Source organism: Rosa chinensis, chromosome 5, assembly GCF_002994745.2.
Source record: "Rosa chinensis cultivar Old Blush chromosome 5, RchiOBHm-V2, whole genome shotgun sequence".
Classification (NCBI taxonomy): Eukaryota; Viridiplantae; Streptophyta; class Magnoliopsida; order Rosales; family Rosaceae; genus Rosa; species Rosa chinensis.
In genome coordinates this window covers 38,969,192-38,987,488 of record NC_037092.1, presented here as the reverse complement: position 1 = coordinate 38,987,488, position 18,297 = coordinate 38,969,192, and the positions used below count along the sequence as shown (strand labels likewise).

The window sequence follows — 18,297 nt, the reverse complement described above, 5'->3', positions numbered from 1 at the left end:
GACGTCCAATAGCATGACCAAGGCTAGATTGATGATAGAAAGGTGGGCCATGCCTTAATTGATAATTAAGTGGATAATGCTCTTGTCCCTTTGCATGGTCATGACATCCAGTAGTAGAGTCATAATTAAACTGATCATGAACTTGCTTCTTTTGATTAAAAGGATGATCATGGGCCATATCTTGCCCCCCATGCATCTGATCACTAGCCTCGTATTTGGCTTGATCAGTGGAGAAATCAAGTATTTGTTCAGAGACAATTTTCTTGACAGAAGAACAATCTTGTTGATGGCCTTCTCCATGCACAGCCTCTATGTAAGGCTGTGATTCACCAGTGAGGTCCTTAGATTGATCGCCACCTATAGGCAATTCAGTCTCAGAAACAACCTCTTTGCGAGCGGCTTCTTGATGTTCCAATTCGCCTTGATGCGAACTGACTTGAGTAGCCAAGCTGGAACCTTCCTCGCGCAAGGTCGTGAACTCTGATGAGGTCTGCTTGTGCTGAGTCGCAACGACACTCACCGACTGTTGGTGGTTTTCTTGGGTTGGTTGGGCCATGCCAGCCAACTGCTCCCAGGTCTGCTGCGACTCTTGCCAAAGCTCCCAGGTCTTTTGCTGGGCCTCTATCCTCTTTTGCTGTTCCGTAAGGACCTTGTCAAACTTCGCATAGAATGAAGCAGTGTTCTACTGAAAGATAGCAATTCGCTCCTCCATGCTCGCATTCTCTGGGACAGGAATGCGCACATAGCCTTCTATTGTCACCTCGTCATCTGCAGCAGCAGCATCACCATCAGTTTCATGCGGCTCGTAACTGGAGGCCTTACGCTTTGAGAAGTTTAGGAATTTGCACTTCTTCTTCTTGAGAAAAACAGGCATGACTTCAGGAATTATTTTGGTAAAGATTTTCCTTTGGCATCCCAATGATGGTTGATACAAAAAGAATCTAGTGCAGTCCCACTGGGCGTGCCAAAATGTTTGGCTCCAAAACCAGTATGGGTGCAAACTGTCTCTTTTGAGCGTGTGTGCAGGCGTGCCAGCACCGTGGGGTGCAGTAGCGGAGAATCCCTTGACCTAACTTCTTGATCAAACGATGTGGACGAGGAGAGCACCAACCTCGTCACAAGGTTCTTTTCTCTACCTTCCGGAAAAAGACTTCTTTCCTTATGGGTAAGGGCTTTGGTTGTGATCTCTTCGCATCACCGAATCGATACTCAACGTTATAGGTTGAACAGAGCAATCACTGGGAAGTTTGGAGAAAGCACGGGTTTGCTAAAGCATATCTTTAGCTTCGCTGGGTTGCGAGGGCATTACCCTTGCTTCGCTGGGTTGCAACTAGGTTGCGGGTAGGTTTGCTCCGGAGAGGCTTTGATAATCTGTATGATTAGTTGATTGAAGAGTTGTCCTTTGTTGTATCGCTTTAGCCTCTATATATAGGATGCTCGTAAATTCTCCTTCTTAATAGGAATGAAATACTATATTTTAGGCCACAGTTATTGGCCTTGAATCAAATCAAAACTCTTAATAGTTTTGATATTATCATAGGCAATAATTAATAATTATCCGCCTCAGTCGTAGCTAGAATATAGGCAAGGATTAATTGCGCGCCTCTTGGAAAACAACTTCTAGGCATGCACGTTTTCCGTATATATTAATATATCTTTGCAAGGATTTCAAACTGCTCGCGTGCATGAACCCTTAATTGCATGGGAAAGCATTGATTGGCTGGTGGCCCACCTTAATTGCATATATCTCTTCGCGAGGACCTCGTAGGTCGCGGCATGCATATATATATATATATATTGCTTGCGAAGGCTGATGGCCTTCCTTAATTGAACCATGCATGAGCCATGCATGTATATGTCTTCTGTTGAATGCATTTAAAGGATAATTACATCCCTGCTCCATCTGCTCTTGATTGCAATATATGTGGGGCCCCTTGATAATTCACTTGCATGTATCTACGTACTGAATGATGAGCTTTCCTTGTCAAACACTATTAAAAGTGGTTGACTCCTTCATATATTGCATGTGACTCTAATTGCTCTCTTGCAGATGTATTTGCTATACCCTCACGAACATTTTAGTTGTATGGGAATCTCTACTATTCGCAGGGCTCACGTTATTGCATACTACTTGGTAATCATTAATTATCAAATATTTGATAATTACTAGTAAATCAAGGAATATCATGATTCGTCCCAAGATTGCTTGGTCTCAAAGTAGGCTTTATTTAGCCTCTAAACAATATATTCCGAACTTGTCAAAAATATATAGCTTGGACCACCGATATTGGCCCGGTTTCTTCAAGTCCCCCTCATCGGGAAAAAATGTTATTTTGGGTTCAAACACTAATTACACAATATCACAAAATAAATACCGTAACTCCTATACTAACTACATAAAATTACAGAAGATACACCAAAACCTAATAACTCCCAAGATGCATATCAGGTACGTAATAGTTTGACTCAGAATGAACTTAATTACTATATTCTCTATGGTATAGAAACTCCTAAGATATATATTAGGTAATAGTATGACTCCGAATGAATTTATTACATCAGATTATCTTCTCTTTGGTATAAACCTAATCAAGAAAGGAGAAAGAAAAACCATTGTAAGTGGCCTAGTTGGGTGTGCTCCCCAACCTAGGTTCGAACCCCAAAACTGTCAAAGTGGCCTGGCACTGTGCTGCAATGCACAGTTGGAGCATTTCACATGCACCGAAGTGGTTTATCTTGGGCCTAGGAAGCCTTTGGGCCGCCTACTCTTCTAGCAAAGAAAATCATCCTATGTCTCATGCACCAAGACAAGTGCGTACGAGCCGCCTACTCTTAATTGCAGCAAAACGTGTTATCCTCTGCTGCATGCTTTGAACGTGTTGAAAATTTCGATGCCTCTGTTACAATTAAGTATATCCAAATTTCAGTGGCTAATCAAGTCAAGGTGTGCTTGAATCTTCTACTCGATCGATCGGCATCCTAATCTCTATATAAACACTTGGACTAAACTACTAGCTCCTATCTCAATCTTAATTGAGAGATGATGGTTTGGAATTGGGCAGTAATAATTGCATTGCTTGCTGTTGTTTATATTCTGGAACCATGGAGAAGCAAGAAGAAGAGGTTACCTCCTGGTCCAAGAGGGTTTCCTATTTTCGGAAGCCTCAACTTGTTAAAGGAGTTTCCTCACAAAGACCTACACAGACTGGCTCAAAAGTATGGCGACATCATGCACATGCGATTAGGTCTCGTGTCTGCCATCGTCGTCTCCTCTCCTCAAGCAGCCGAGCTCTTCCTCAAGACCCACGACCTTGTTTTCGCAAGCAGGCCACCTCACGAAGGCGCAAAGCACATCTCTTTCGGGCAGAGGAACTTATCCTTTTCCGAGTATGGCTCTTATTGGCGAGACATGCGCAAGATGTGCACCCTCGAGTTGCTCAGCAACCACAAAATCAATTCTTTCAAGGAAATGAGGAGAGAAGAGGTTATCCTTTTCATAGAGGCCATTAAAGAGGCAGCTGCAACCAGCCACGAACCAGTCGATCTCAGCGCTAAGGTGTCATCTCTTAGTGCAGATATGAGCTGCAGGATGGTGTTTGGAAAGAGGTACGCGGATAAAGAATTTGACGACAAGGGTTTCAAGTCTGTGATTCAACAAGCCATACAATTAGCAGCTGCGCCTAACTTGGGCGATTACATCCCTTGTATTGCTCCACTTGACCTCCAAGGGTTCACTAAGCGCATGAAGGCTATTAACAAGGTGTTTGATGACTTTTTCGAGAAGATTATTGATGAACATCTTCAATCGAGGGATGAGGGAAAGACGAAGGACTTTGTTGATGTAATGCTCAGCTTTATGGGGACTCAAGAATCTGAATACCTAATTGAACGCTCCAATATCAAAGCAATCATTTTTGTAAGTAACTAGCTAGGCATAGACTTGCTTGATGTCCAAGCAGTCATTTTGTTAAATTATTACTTGCGCATAGACTCGCTTTTTCATACTCCACAGAATTTTCACTTTTGCTCCACAGTACCATAGAAATTCTTTGCAGTATTTGACTATTTTCACTCTAGCCATGCCTTTATAATTTTTTGGCAAATCCTATAGTATTTCAGAGTAGGATATACTCTTAATTTTGTCCTTTCAAGATATATTATACTTCGAAATACAATAGAATCCGATTTAACAATGACTAATTATGGGCAGGACATGCTTGTGGGGTCAATGGACACATCAGCAACAACAATTGAGTGGGCCCTCTCTGAACTCATAAAACATCCACAACTAATGAAGAATGTCCGAAAAGAGCTAGAAAATGTGGTGGGAATGGGGAGAATGGTCGAGGAATCAGACTTGGACAAGTTGGAGTACCTGGACATGGTAGTGAAAGAAACCTTGAGGCTACATCCAGTGGGACCTTTGTTGCTTCCCCATGCATCCACTGAAGATTGCACTGTTAACGGCTTCCACATACCCAAAAAATCACGCATTATCATAAACGTGTGGGCAATTGGACGAGACCCCAATGCTTGGACCAATGCAGACGAGTTCATACCCGAAAGGTTTGCAGGGAGCAATATAGACCTGAGGGGAAATCACTTTCAGCTTATTCCATTTGGTTCGGGTCGTAGACGTTGCCCTGGAATTCAATTGGGGCTAGTTGTGGTCAAGCTAGTATTGGCACAACTTCTGCACTGTTTCGATTGGGAGCTTCTGGATGGTTTGTTGCCAACAGAGTTGGACATGACGGAGGAATTTGGTCTAACCGTTTCACGAGCCAAGCATCTGCTGGTTGTTCCTTCTTATCGCCTTCACAAATAAGAACATATCATCGATCATCATAATCATATCAGAATGTTTATGTACTGTTTAATTTCACGTTTCAATAGTTTTTGGACAATTACAAGTTTGATGTTACTATAGCTAATAACTTGTAGGAAGCCTGTGATGGTCAGATTGAATAGATATTACCAATTACTAAAAGCAAAATCTTTGGTACAATACGTTATTTTCAGCATCTACCCAACTTTTAATTACAACATTCCAGATCAAAAAGAAAAAATTACAACATTAGATTTTCAGGAACAAAATTTAGAAATGAAGAGAAGCAAATGAAAGGCTTTCATAAAAATTCTCGTAGAATCGAGAATGAAGTTTTCATTCTGTACATGCCAGATCATGAATTAGTAACTGCATCCAATCTCCAAAAAATCCCAATTGTTTCGAACTTTCTCTTTTTGGAATGGAATTTTTACAGAATCCCCATGAATAGGATCAAACCCTATTCCATGGTATTTACATTGGATTCCTCTTTCTTATTCTTAAATTACCAAGTATACCTAAGTGAGTATATACCTAAATAAGGAGTATATAAGTATATGTTTTAATAATTTTTTTTTTTTTTACTAAATACCTATAAAAAAATTAATAAATTGGGTTTGTGAGAGTTTGTAAAATACATAGGCTTGTGAAAAGTGGGATACCGATAGAAAAAAAGTAGGCACTCAGAACAAGTACATGCTCGAGCATCATTGACTAACTCCTTATCAATTTTGATTCATTTCAATATGAACTGAACAACAATTCAACAGATTCAATTGACTAGAATATAAAGTCGGGAATAAAGGAATATATTGTATTAGTAATAGATTAAATAAAAATTGTATTAGTAATAGATTAAATAAAAGAATTTTTATTTTGAGTTTTAGACATAACCAATTTTAAAATGGAAGATAAAAAATGTAATAACACAGAACAGAGTTGAATTTTGATTGCGAAAGCCTGACGGAGCAATGCCGCGTGGAGGTAGAAGGCCTACGGGTCGTGAACTTCTTTTCCTGGAGAAGATAAGCAATAACGGTTTCATGTTCTATTTCACTCCCCGATGGGGGTTTTTTCACCCTTCCCTCACGGTACTACTTCACTATCGGTCTAATAAATAATAGTGGAATCACTGGCGCAAAGTCAAAAATTCTGACCTAACATCGTTGATGAAACAATCCAAATAAATCCAACTCTAACTTATAAGGGGTCTTATAAGATTTCTAGTATAATCAAAAAAGATTAAGCTCCCAAGCAATGGGAGGAGCATTGGGCTCTGAACGCGTGCTTGTTGAAGAATGAGCAGGCGGCTCATAAGCAGTGGCTTGGTTAAGGGAACCCACCGGAGCCGTAGCGAAAGCGAGTTTTCATACGGCAATTGTCACTACAAAATTCTTGATCAATGGAGGAACAATATCACCGTTTTTGTTCAATAAGATTAAGATACCAAAGTGGGTGATTGACTCATTCCATACTAGAAATAATCATAGGAAATCTTTTGATAACATGGATTCCTATTTCTCAATAATATCCCACGATCAAGACAATTAACTGAATCCCGTGAAACCATTTCATAGAAGTTCATTGATATCTTCTTTTTATAAAGCAAATCGACTTCGATTCTTGAATAATCCACATCACTTATGCTTCTATTGTAACAAAGGATTCCCTTTTTTTGTGGTTCAAAATCAATTGTTCTTTATTATATCTCTAGCTAGCTATTCTCTAAATTACATTCCCCTCATCATAAAAGGCGTATGGAAAAATTGTCTAAAATATTACTAAGAACAATAAGATCTACTATGCCAAATAGAATAGATTGAAGTTGATAAAATCAAAAATACAAACAAAAGGGGTTGGGTCTCTGCTTTCTAGTTTTGTCATGTTCCATTCTTACATGTAATAAAATACATCGAAAGATTTAAAAACTCAATCCCTCTCCTGCTTAATAAAAAAAAAATGTAATAAATTTTCTTTTTCTATTATATTAATTAAATTGGTCAAGTTCGAAGAAAGGAATTTTCATTTTCAAACTCGAATGAGCCTAAGCCTAGTAGTTAATTGATTATAAGGGGTACAACTAGCCTTCTTCTGACAGGTTGAATCTTAAAAGACTACGACATGACAAAGCAAACAAAAAGATAGAAAGGATCCTCCAAAAATGATAGAGAAGAGAAGAAATAGGCTCAGACGCATCCCATGCCTCCATACGACACAATAGCTTCAGCAAAGAGTAGAAGAGCTATCATACTTTGAATCTCAGTGTAGGCAGGTTGCCTTGCTGTTTCTTTGTCTTGAGGCAACGAAGTAGCTGAAACGAGGGGTAGTTTACTTGCCTGGCTCCAATAGTTCTACTAAGCTATCAATAGAAGGTTCTGAAAAAGAGGGTTGTGTAACGAGTGGAACGGGTCTGTCTTACTAGCGTCTTAGCCTTGTCTGCTGTGTGGCAAAGCAAATAATAGATCTTGCCCGATCTTTCATAACCGATATTCAACCTGCGCATAAGAGGCACAAATGCATCCTTATCCAGAGAGAATCCTTGAGGCAAAACTTCCGACGCCAACAAAGAAGACAAATACCTCTACTTAAAGCAAACAGGATACTCCCTCGGTACCATACTTCTAGTGACCTCGACACCTTTCTTCTATCGACTCTGTCATTACCAACCCTTGCCATTTAAAGTAATATGATTTCAACTGCCAAAAGGAAAACAAGAACGCGCTGCACGCGACCTGTGAGCGACTAAGGGTTTCTGTTCTGATCTGGGGCCGCCGTCAAGGTGGTTTCTGTCTGGTTTTCTGGTATTTTCAGGAACAAAATTTAGAAATGAACAACACTAAAGTTTGTTTGAGTTTTGAACAAAAACCATCTTCTTGGATAACCTTTTTTTTTTTTTTTTGAAGGAGGGCCAGAGCAGCTGCTCTAAAACCTTAATTAATAAAACCATAGAATTTTTTTTTTTTTTTTGTGTGTTGGGGGGGGGGGGGACCTAAAGCATGAACCTCATATTACAATAAGTAATATATCCTAACATGCACCAATTAGCAAAGAGTACACGACTATGTACTTTATTTGATTTAACAAAGCGGTGACATAATGGAATTTCAAACACTACTATTATGTTGAGGAACTACTAATAGCGTAGCTTTCCTAGTATGTTGCCACACAAGAATATACCTGATGAAACATCGTTTTATCCTGCCAATAGGAGGTTGCATCCATTAGGAAGAACGAAACACATGTTCTTTGATAACTTCTTTAACTACTAAGAAAAATTACTATCAAGATAAAAATAACTAATACTCATATGCTATATATGTTCTGTTATTAGGAAACCACTACAAATAATTTTTTTTCTTTGAAAAGAAGGTTTTTTAATTCTTTTAATAGAGAACTAGACGATATTATTCTTAGTAGCGATCTTCGTGCGAGATGCCAACTTTCTCCCAATAGAAAGAGGACCACTACACTCGGAATCGCACCATTCGTCCCTCCATTCTTTTATTTATTGAAAATAAAAAGAGAAATACAAGTCGGGAGAGGGAGACAATGATCAAAACCCCTCCTAAAAAAGTGAAACAAAAAGCAACAACTCTAAAGTAAGAAAAAAAAACTAATAAATAAAACACTTACACCTTCAATGAGCAATAATTGCTGTTACATTTTCATATTTTATTATTGAAATTAAATTTGGGTGAATTTATTTTGTGTTTAATTTCAGAATTTATTTATGTGTTTAAATTCAAAATTTATTTTGAATTTTATTTTGTAACTCATGGTGTTTTATTTTGATTTATTTTGGGTTTTAATTCTTGTAATCTATGGCTTTTGGTTACTACCCTATTAATTGTAGGGAGTGTCCTAAGAGCCTATAAATAGCACCATTTGTTGCATGCTCAAACAGATCATTGCTTTTACGTAATACTATTATGAAATACTACCATTCACCCATCAACTTTCTCTCCAAAATCCCCCAAAGTGTCTTGTATGTTTTTTGGCCAAAGAAAGGTGTTTTTATTGTGGAGCTTTGTGTTCCTCCAATTTGTGCAGATTGGTGTGAGCCACACAACTTGTTGTTGGGCTGTTGTATCATGGAGGGGACAAGTCAAGAGATTTATGGTGCATCGGCATTGTTCCGCAGAGGACTTGAATCTCCTTAAAGAGAGCGAGATACCCGCACCTCAGCCTTTTGTCAACGAGTTTCTTATATAGAAATTATAATTGTATTGTAATTTCACCAACAATTTTAAGGAGATTGAGAACGAGGATGGAGAGTGCACAAGAGAAACCGTTTGACAATATGGGAAATCTCTACTTGAGAAAGATGAGTATAATTATTCTTTTTTATCTCTTGACTTATTTCTCATATAATGTCTATGATTATAATGAACTACTCACTATTATTCAAAGAAATATTGAGAAGTTTTGTAGATTAACTTGGAGAGAGTTCCAAAAATCCATGCGTCATAAACAAAAGGAGATGTCCTTGGAGGCCTTGATCACTCGCATCTGCGTTGAGGAGGAAGGAAGATGTCAAGATGTTCTTATGCAATATACAAACAATGACACCTCTAAGGTAAATTTAGTATCCTCCAATAATAATATGTCCAATGGTCATTTTCATAAAAATTCTCTTATGCAGCCAAAGAAGAAAAATATGAAAAAAGTTGGTAAACCTCACCAACAGAATAAAGGTAAATCAAGCTATGTGAATAAGAACCAATATCCTCCTTCAGAAAATAAGCAACAATATACTTGTTGTTATGTTTGTGGCAAAAATGGGCATATTGCTCGAAATTGCAATTATCGAAAACGTGACGCTGTTCCTCAAGCTCACGTCACTGAAGAACCATATGTGGCAATGATAACTAATGTAAATATGGTTCAAAGTGTTGAAGGATGGTGGACATATTGTGGTGCTAATAGGCATATCTGCTATGATAAAGATTGGTACAAGAAATACACTCCTTTTAAGGAGCCCAAAACAGTTATGCTTGGAGATTCACATACTACTCATGTGCTTGGAATTGGTGAGGTGGAACTCAAATTTACTTCTGGTAGGGTGCTAACTTTGAAAGAAGTGTTGCATACACCCTCCATGAGGAAAAATTTGATGTCTAGTTATCTTTTTAATAAGGCTGGTTTTAAACAAACAATGGAATCTGACCAATATGTGATCACCAAAAAAGGTGTATTTGTGGGCAAAGGTTATGCTTGTGATGACATGTTCAAATTGAATGTTGAGAATAATAATAAAACACCTACTTTAGTTTATATGCTCTCTTCTTTGAATTTTTGGCATGCACGTTTATGTCATATAAATAGTAGATATGTAGGAATCATGAGTAGCTTGGGCTTAATTCCTTCAGTGAAAAAGATTTTAAAAAATGTGAGACTTGCAGTAAAGCAAAAATTACTAGAAGGCCTCACAAAAATGTTGAAAGGCATACCGAGCTATTTGAATTAATTCATACAGACTTGTATGTATTTGTGGGAATTTTAACTCGTGGAGGTAACAGGTATTTTATCACTTTTATTGATGATTGTTCTAAATATGCTTATGTCTATTTGTTGAAAAATAAAAGTGATGTTTTTGCCAAATTTAAAGAGTTCCTCCTTGAGGTTGAAAATCAATTTGGTAGAAAAATTAAAAGGCTTCGAAGTGATAGAGGGAGAGAATATGATTCTTCTGAATTCGATTCTTTTGTTCAATCTTTAGGAGTGATTCATGAAGTTACTCCACCTTATTCACCTTCATCTACTGGTGTGGCAGAAAGAAAAAATAGAACTTTGATTGAGTTAACAAATGCCATGTTGATTGATTCAGGTGCTCCCTCTAATATTTGGGGTGAAACAGTTTTAACTGCTTGTTATGTGTTGAATAGAGTGCCACATAAAAATACAAAAATTACACCTTTTGAGGTGTGGAAGGGGCATAAACCAAATTTGGGTTATCTTAGAGTTTGGGGTTGTCTAGCCTTTGTGAGGTTAACTGACCCTAAAAGACCAAAATTGGGTACTAGAGCTACTACTTGTGTTTTCGTTGGATATGCTTTAAATAGTACAGCCTATAGATTTCTTGATGTTGAAAATCATGTTGTGATTGAATCTGGTGATGCAATTTTTCATGAAGAAAAATTTCCTTTTAAATCAAAAAATAGTGGGGGCCAAGAATCTAGAGAAAATATTTTTACCCAACCTAGTTCTTCTTCTTCTAATTTACATATACAAGAAACTTATGAAAATGAACCTAGAAGAAGTAAAAGAGCTAGAGTTGAAAAAGATTTTGGCCCTAACTATTATGTTTATAATGTTGAGGAAAATCCTATTTCTTTGCATGAAGCTTTATCATCACCAGATGTAATTTTCTGGAAAGAGGCTGTGAATGATGAAATGGAGTCTCTAATTTCTAATAATACTTGGAAATTAGTTGATTTACCAACAGAGTTTAAAACCATTGGGTGTAAATGGATCCTTAGAAAAAAACTCAAACCGGATGGAAGGGTAGACAAATATAAAGCTAGACTTGTTGCTAAAGGCTCTAAGCAAAAATCTGATCTAGACTTTTTTGATGCTTTTTCTCCGGTTACAAGGATTACATCCATTAGATTATTGATTGCTATTGCTGCAATTCATGATTTGATTATTCATCAAATTGATGTGAAAACAGCTTTTCTAAATAGTGATTTAGATGAAGAGATCTATATGGACCAACCAGAAGGTTTTATAGAACCTGGACAAGAGCACAAGGTATGTAAGTTATCTAAATCCCTTTATGGTTTAAAGCAGGCTCCTAAACAGTGGCATGAACAATTTGATTCCTACATGATTGAAAATGGTTATAAATCAAATGAGTGTGACAAGTGCATATATTATAAATCTTGGAAAAATTCACATGTTATTATTAGCCTCTATGTGTATGATCTCTTAATTTTTGGCTCAAATTTGCATGTAATTGATGAGACAAAATCTATGCTTAAAAGCAATTTTGATATGAAAGATCTTGGTGAGGCTAATGTTATTTTGGGCATGAAAATAACAAAAACATGTGATGGTATTTTTCTTGATCAGTCACATTATATTGAGAAAATTTTGAAGAAATATGATTATGTTGGCCACAAGCATGTGTCTACTCCTTTTGATTCTAGTGTTCACTTATTTCTTGTTAAAAGTGAAAATGATGTGATTAATCAAAAGGAATATGCTAGCATAATTGGCAGTTTGCGTTATGCAGCTGACTGCAGTAGACCTGATGTTGCATATGCAGTTGGAGTGCTTAGCAGGTTCACAAGTAAACCAGGTAAAGAACATTGGCATGCAATTGATCGTGTTATGAAATATTTGCTTGGTACTGAAAATTATGGATTATTTTATAAAAAAAAATATCCTGCTGTACTTGAAGGCTTTTGTGATCCCGATTGGAATACTTTGTCAGGTGATTCTCTCTCTACCACTGGTTATATTTTTACATTAGGTGGATGTGCTATTTGTAGGAAATCAAAGAAGCAAACAATAATCTCTAATTCAACCATGGAAGCTGAACTTATTGTTGTAGCTTCAACAAGTGAAGAAGCAAATTGGTTGAGAGATTTATTGCATGAAATTCCCTTGTGGGAAAAACCTATACCACCTATATTGATTCATTGTGATAGCACTGCAGCTATTGGTAGAGTAAATAATCGTTATTATAACGGTAAATCCAGACCTATAAGAAGAAAGCACAGTACTGTAAGATCATATTTGAGTGATGGAATTATTAATGTGAATTATGTTAAATCATGTGATAATCTTGCAGATCCTTTAACTAAGGGCTTGGCAAGAGATAAGGTCTGGAGTACATCGAGGGGGATGGGATTGAAGCCCATATCGTCATGAATCATATATGAGGACACCCAACCCGGTGATTAGAGGTCCTAAAAACTGGGTTCAATGGGAAAAACGAATCATAAGGTGGCCGTAAGAAAAATGCACTATATTTTCTTACTCATCCCTATGATGTAAGTGCATTAATCTTGTAATGTATATGAATGTTGAGTTCACTTAAAACTCTTAATAAAATCTGTAGCTCATATGAGTGGGATGTCATAGTTACAAGAGCATCCTTAACGGATTTTACCTATATGAGTGTGAAAGTGGGGCCGCTCTCTATGAGAATTAGGTTTATTCTTGAAATGCACTCATGAAAACTGGGATAAGCACAAGGTCGTAAGGTGCTGGCTAATAAACACTATGCCAAAAAGTTAATCAGACGACAGATAATATCTGTCGTCTGATTGCATGATTTTCTGTCTTCTGAGGCGCTGCCGTCTCTTGTGCAATCAGACGACGTAGAAACTCTGTCGTCTGAGTGCAATCAAACGACAGACATGTTTTTGGTCTTCTGTTGTCTGATTGATTCCTCACATATACATGTGTGTGTTATGAAGATTTCAGACGACATAAATGTGTTGGCAAACGTGAAGACTAACAACAGAGTTCTTTAACTTTTGTAGTTTAATTCCCATTTCAATGACAGTGCTAAGAATTATGTGTTGTTTGTATTGGTTCTCAACTACAGTTTATTGTTATTGTAAACAAATTTCAATTACAATCATCTTTTGTTTTAACTCATAACAAAAGACAGTTATTTGTGGTTAAACTTGCGTTTAAGATACAATTTTATGTTGTCTGAATGTATATAGAACAATAGATTTGTTTTTCTATTCTTTTGTTTTTCTGTTGCTCAAACAACATATTGTTTTTCAAGTTAGTTGTTGCCTTGTATTTCATATGACACATAAGTTTGTTCCTGCCATTCATTGATGTTCTCATTCATTCTGAAAACCCCAAAAGTCATTTCACTCATTAAAAATACATATATTCTGTTATTACAGCCACCAAAATACATTTACAATAGTCATTAATTGTTCCATGAAATCTAACTATTGAAGCTGGATAGCAAATAATTTCAATGTACTCTAGCACTTGGACATTTGTTTTTCCTCCTGTGGCGTGGCCTCCTTAGTCTGCTAGAATGCTAAACTTTTGCTGCTTACCAGTTCTCTCTCTTTATGTATATTTCTGCCTTTTGCCCAATATAGAACACAGCACTTCTGCTGCATTACCAGTTCTCTTATATTCAGCAGGTCTCAAGTGAGGAATCTGCAGATAGCAGAAAGAATAAGACAAAAGGCAGGTATGCCAAATCATAGGGAATACAACTTTGTGTAGAGTTTCTTATGACATGATATTGCTAGACCAAGACATAAATGGTACAACAGCCACAAAATGAAGATCCACCATTGCAGAAATATACATAAAGAGATCTTATAATTAGTAAGTGCTGCATATAATCTTAAATAAGCACAAAGCGAAGCAAATGGAACACAAACTTTGGCCATAAGAGGCTGCGACAAAATGTATCTTAATCTATCAGTGAAGCCCAAGAGCTAGCAGGCACTTTAAGAAGATAACTAGAAGCCAAGAGTCCAGTCAAGATAGAAAGATAAAACTACTGGAGCTAAGAATAGATAGCTACCACTTACTAGGATCATTTGTCAATTGGCTGAGCACTCCAAATTCCAAACTCAAAGTCCCACCACCACCAGCTTTTTACAATCACTTCAATTACTACTTTGCCTTGTGATTACAAAAAGCACTATGCCAAAATGTTAATCTCATACAAGCAAATGCATCTTAAGCACTATGCCTTGCACTTTCATCAATCTGATTGTATGGAGTTAACCTGCAACCCGTACTTTCCAAAACATCCTACAGAAAATGAGTTCGAACAGGGTATGTAAGACCCTAATTTGGAGGGGGGAAAAAGAAAGAAAAACACACTTAGAGAGCAGCAAAAATGAAAGACCAAAAGGGACATTATTACAGTAAATAAAAGAATGGAACATATTAGTATATCATATATCTAAATCTTCTGCTATTCATAAATGGCCGGAAAAATGCTATGAAAGTTTTAACTTACTGGAACATGAATTATCTGTGCCCTGCCAGAAAAGCTCAAAATCTAGGGTTGCACTCATCAGAATCAACCTCAGTTCTAGCCGAAGGAAGGAGGTCCTTGAGAACAAGAAGCAGAAAATCTAGCATCAAATGATTATAGTGAGAAATCACACTTCATCATCCAGAACTAAAGCCTCGATCTAGATCTAGCTAGCACTTAATTACCTTCATTCATTCTGCGTTCATGAATCTCATCCACAATGACATGAGTTATACCTTTCAAATTTCCATCAACTAGCAATCTTCTCAACAAAAATGCTAGTGGTGCAGAAGAGAAGGGATGTATCTCTTCCTTTCATGCCTTCTAAGTCTCTAACCGAACCTTATATCCAACCTAAGAAGGAAACAAAAAGAAAGGAATTGTAAAAAGAAAAGAAAAGCAAGACTTGTAGTTTTATCACAAAGTTGAGGAAAACTCACTGAATCACCCAACTTCTCCCCTCTCTCTGAAGCAAGAGAACACGTTATTGTCTGGAGAACTTCATAAATACTTGTTTTTCTGCCCACAAAGGCCAAGAGTACATGAAACACATACATGAGACATGACATAAATGAAACTCAAGTCTCAACAATTGGTGATTTTTTTTTTTTTTTGGATGAATCAACAATTGGTGACTTATATTTACTATAAGCATTACTTATTTAGAAGAACAGCATTCCAATTATTTCTAACAAATTCCAATGGCCATTGATTTATGTTTAGCTGGCCTCTTGACTACAGAGGATCACTATGCAGAGACAATTATAACACTATTAAGTGATGAAATGCTATTCTAAAATAAGGATTACTCTGTAAGAGCAAAGCATTAATGCACAAAAGATTATTCCTCTTTGGTGTGAACAAAGCAAAGCAGATAGTGGATATCATATATTCCACTCTAAAGGAGAAAGATGAAAAAAGAACAGAAGAAGAAGAAGTGTAAAATGTGAACTATCTAAACTTGAGACCTGTCTTTGACTGTTAATTTCTGGCCAATAAGATAATGGTTTAAGGCGCACAATAAGCACACACACGTGTATATATAATAAATCAAAAAGTAAATTGAGATAACATAAATTGCAAGTAGCAGAGTTAATGAAGCAAATTAAGGTGATAAGTAAAAGGAAACTTCAGTACTCACCTTTGTTTCAAAGATCTACAACTGATTCCAATTTCCAGCTATTAGCTCGACCGCTCCTGATTGATCAACTTCAACATAGAGGAACATAAGTCGTCAGTCAAATGGAGTCAATAAATCTACAATTTTTCGATTAATTTTACATTGTAACTACTAAATTTAATTCCTTGATTTCCTTCATACAGTTCAAACACCAAAAATAGAAGCAAGTACTGGAACAAATTAGTGTCAACTTAGGAACTAGACATAAATACTGCTTGTTCAAATTACTTCTTCCTAACATCCCCCTTATACATATAAAGCCCTCTGTACCCATCACTAGAGAGCCAAATCCCGTAAGGATTCTACAATCCAAAATTGCATGTCCACAGTCTACAATCAAATGAAGTAAATATCTCATTTGCTACTTCCATGAATGAGAAAATACTTAGCGAAGCATACAATACTAAGAGAAGACCTAAATGCATAACCCTGTTCCAGAATTTAAAAAAAAAAAAAGTAAATGGATTTAAGGCTCCCTCAGGATAGTGAGATTTCCAACCAATCTGTCATCCATTAATCTAGATGTCAATATCACAAACAACATGCGAAGACTATCTAAACCAGCTATTCAATCTTAGTTTGCAATCCATTCCAAATAGAAAACCCCAGGTCAAATTTATACAAAAATCCTTCAGTAACTCGAATCTAAATGAAATATAACCTAGAAAATTAAAAACTTTAAAGATTATACCTGATAAAGGTGAGAAAGAGAGTGCCGGTGGTATTTTGGGCAACCAAACAAAAACCTGTAAACACAAATGTCCCAAAACCTAAATCAAAGTGAAACCCAAAAAAAAAAAAAAAAAAAAATTGAACCAAAATCAACATTCAGCCGAATTGTTTATCAAGAAATGAAGAAGTTGAAGAGTAAGAAAACAACAGAATCAAAGGAAACTTTGGATAATCTTACTTGTCTTACTTGAATTACACGAGAAAGAAGATATTTCTATATCAATGCTGACTTTCATCAGTCGCAGAAACACAAAGGAAGACAGATAAAGAGCACTAGAACAAAGCGAACAGTCTGAAAACACTAGCTAAAATTAAATTTGCAGAAACTAATAACTAAGTCACAAAGCTAGGCAGGCTTCCAAACAAACATGAAAATTGAAAAACCCAATAAGGAGTGACAGATGAAAGAGTACTTACGCGTCAATCAACTTCGATGAAGACTTCAAGCCCTCCAAAAATTAATCCCCCAAATTTCTTCTTCTTCTTCAAATTAATCCCCCAAATTTTCGACCTAGGATCTGGTGGACCTTCCTCTAGATCAACTCGTACCTCTACTTCCTTCAACGGGTCCTTCTCAGACGATTGTTAGATGGGCTATCAGGATTTTCTTCAAATGCACCGCCGCTGCTGAAATTAGGGTTTTGTTCAAATGCACCTCCGTTGATGAATCTGAGATTAGGGTTCCGGTAGGGCCGCGGGTGCTCTGTGGTCGATGGCTGGGGGTTCGCTACAGACTTGAGAGATGCCCAGTTTGAGATCAGTTGAGCTGAGAGACTTGAGAGAAAAAGGCACAGAGTTTAAAATCGGGCTTAGACAAAAGGCAAAGGCAATTTGCCTTGGACAAAAACAAAAACAAAAACAAAAATCAAATGAGTGGACTCGCCATATAATCAAACAACACAATTAGTTAAATTAGTGGTCTGATGCTTATCACTTTTTGACTCCACTAGGGTTTTGACCAATTTTTAGAGGGAAATGCCTTAATCGATTGGTGGGAGATTTCTAAAATTTCAATCTAACTCATTCAGACAACAGAATTTTCTTATCACTGTTGTTTGAATAAGTCAAGCTTTTAGGCTTCAGAGGAATGAAATTCTCTATCTTGAGCCAACAACATAAAAATGTTGTTTCAATAAGAGCCTTCAGAGGATTGAAATTATAGGTACATCTCTATCTTCAAGTAACAACATTAAAATGTTGTCTGAATGAGTCAACATGAAAAAACTGTGTTTCAGTGGGCATTCAGACAACAGAAAAACCCATTCAGACAACAGAGTTAGGTTTTTCTGTTGTCTGAAAATTTGAGACGACAGAAAATTGGCTTTCTGTCGTATGATTGACTTATTGGCATAGTGAAAGCTCATATTAACACTTGAATTATTATGTGTGAGCAGTAGTTCTTATTTCCCCTTAAGCAGTTGTAGTTGAAGCTATCTGAGACCACTATCAACTCTGGAGTAAGGATTGCTGTTTCACTAAGTGAAGGTTCAATGCAAAGCACACCTTCATGAAGCATAATGGTTCGTCTTTGGCTAGTAACTTTGGTTTATATTTGTTTTTAAAATATTAAAATGAGTGGGG

General features: G+C 36.8%; 1 protein-coding gene and 1 long non-coding RNA gene across 7 annotated transcripts; one reads left to right on the top strand and one right to left on the bottom strand.

Annotated features, from left to right (window-relative positions):
* Positions 1-3,034: 3,034 nt before the first annotated feature.
* On the top strand, positions 3,035-4,939 carry LOC112164512 (cytochrome P450 71AU50). Its single transcript, XM_024300723.2, has 2 exons — positions 3,035-3,916; positions 4,211-4,939. Exons 1-2 carry the CDS (start codon positions 3,041-3,043, stop codon positions 4,823-4,825), a joined length of 1,491 nt encoding a protein of 496 aa, XP_024156491.1. The 5' UTR covers positions 3,035-3,040; the 3' UTR covers positions 4,826-4,939.
* An 8,680-nt stretch (positions 4,940-13,619) lies between these two features.
* LOC112164518 lies at positions 13,620-17,735 on the bottom strand. Of its 6 annotated transcripts, none has more exons than XR_002922355.2 (8): positions 17,134-17,735; positions 16,676-16,730; positions 15,946-16,013; positions 15,245-15,323; positions 14,990-15,158; positions 14,787-14,881; positions 14,350-14,611; positions 13,620-13,966 (listed from the first exon to the last, which is right to left on the bottom strand). It is a non-coding gene; the product is annotated as an uncharacterized LOC112164518 (long non-coding RNA). The 6 variants fall into 6 exon arrangements; XR_002922354.2 differs by having other exon boundaries at positions 14,787-14,904; positions 17,134-17,729; XR_002922357.2 differs by having other exon boundaries at positions 14,350-14,575; positions 14,787-14,904; positions 15,041-15,158; positions 17,134-17,726.
* Positions 17,736-18,297: the final 562 nt, after the last annotated feature.

Excerpts from the sequence above, each read along its gene's own strand:
- LOC112164512 (XM_024300723.2), top strand. The coding sequence starts at position 3,041 with ATGATGGTTTGGAATTGGGCAGTAATAATTGCATTGCTTGCTGTTGTT. Across the intron at positions 3,917-4,210 it reads ATATCAAAGCAATCATTTTT|GACATGCTTGTGGGGTCAAT; the intron begins GTAAGTAACTAG and ends AATTATGGGCAG.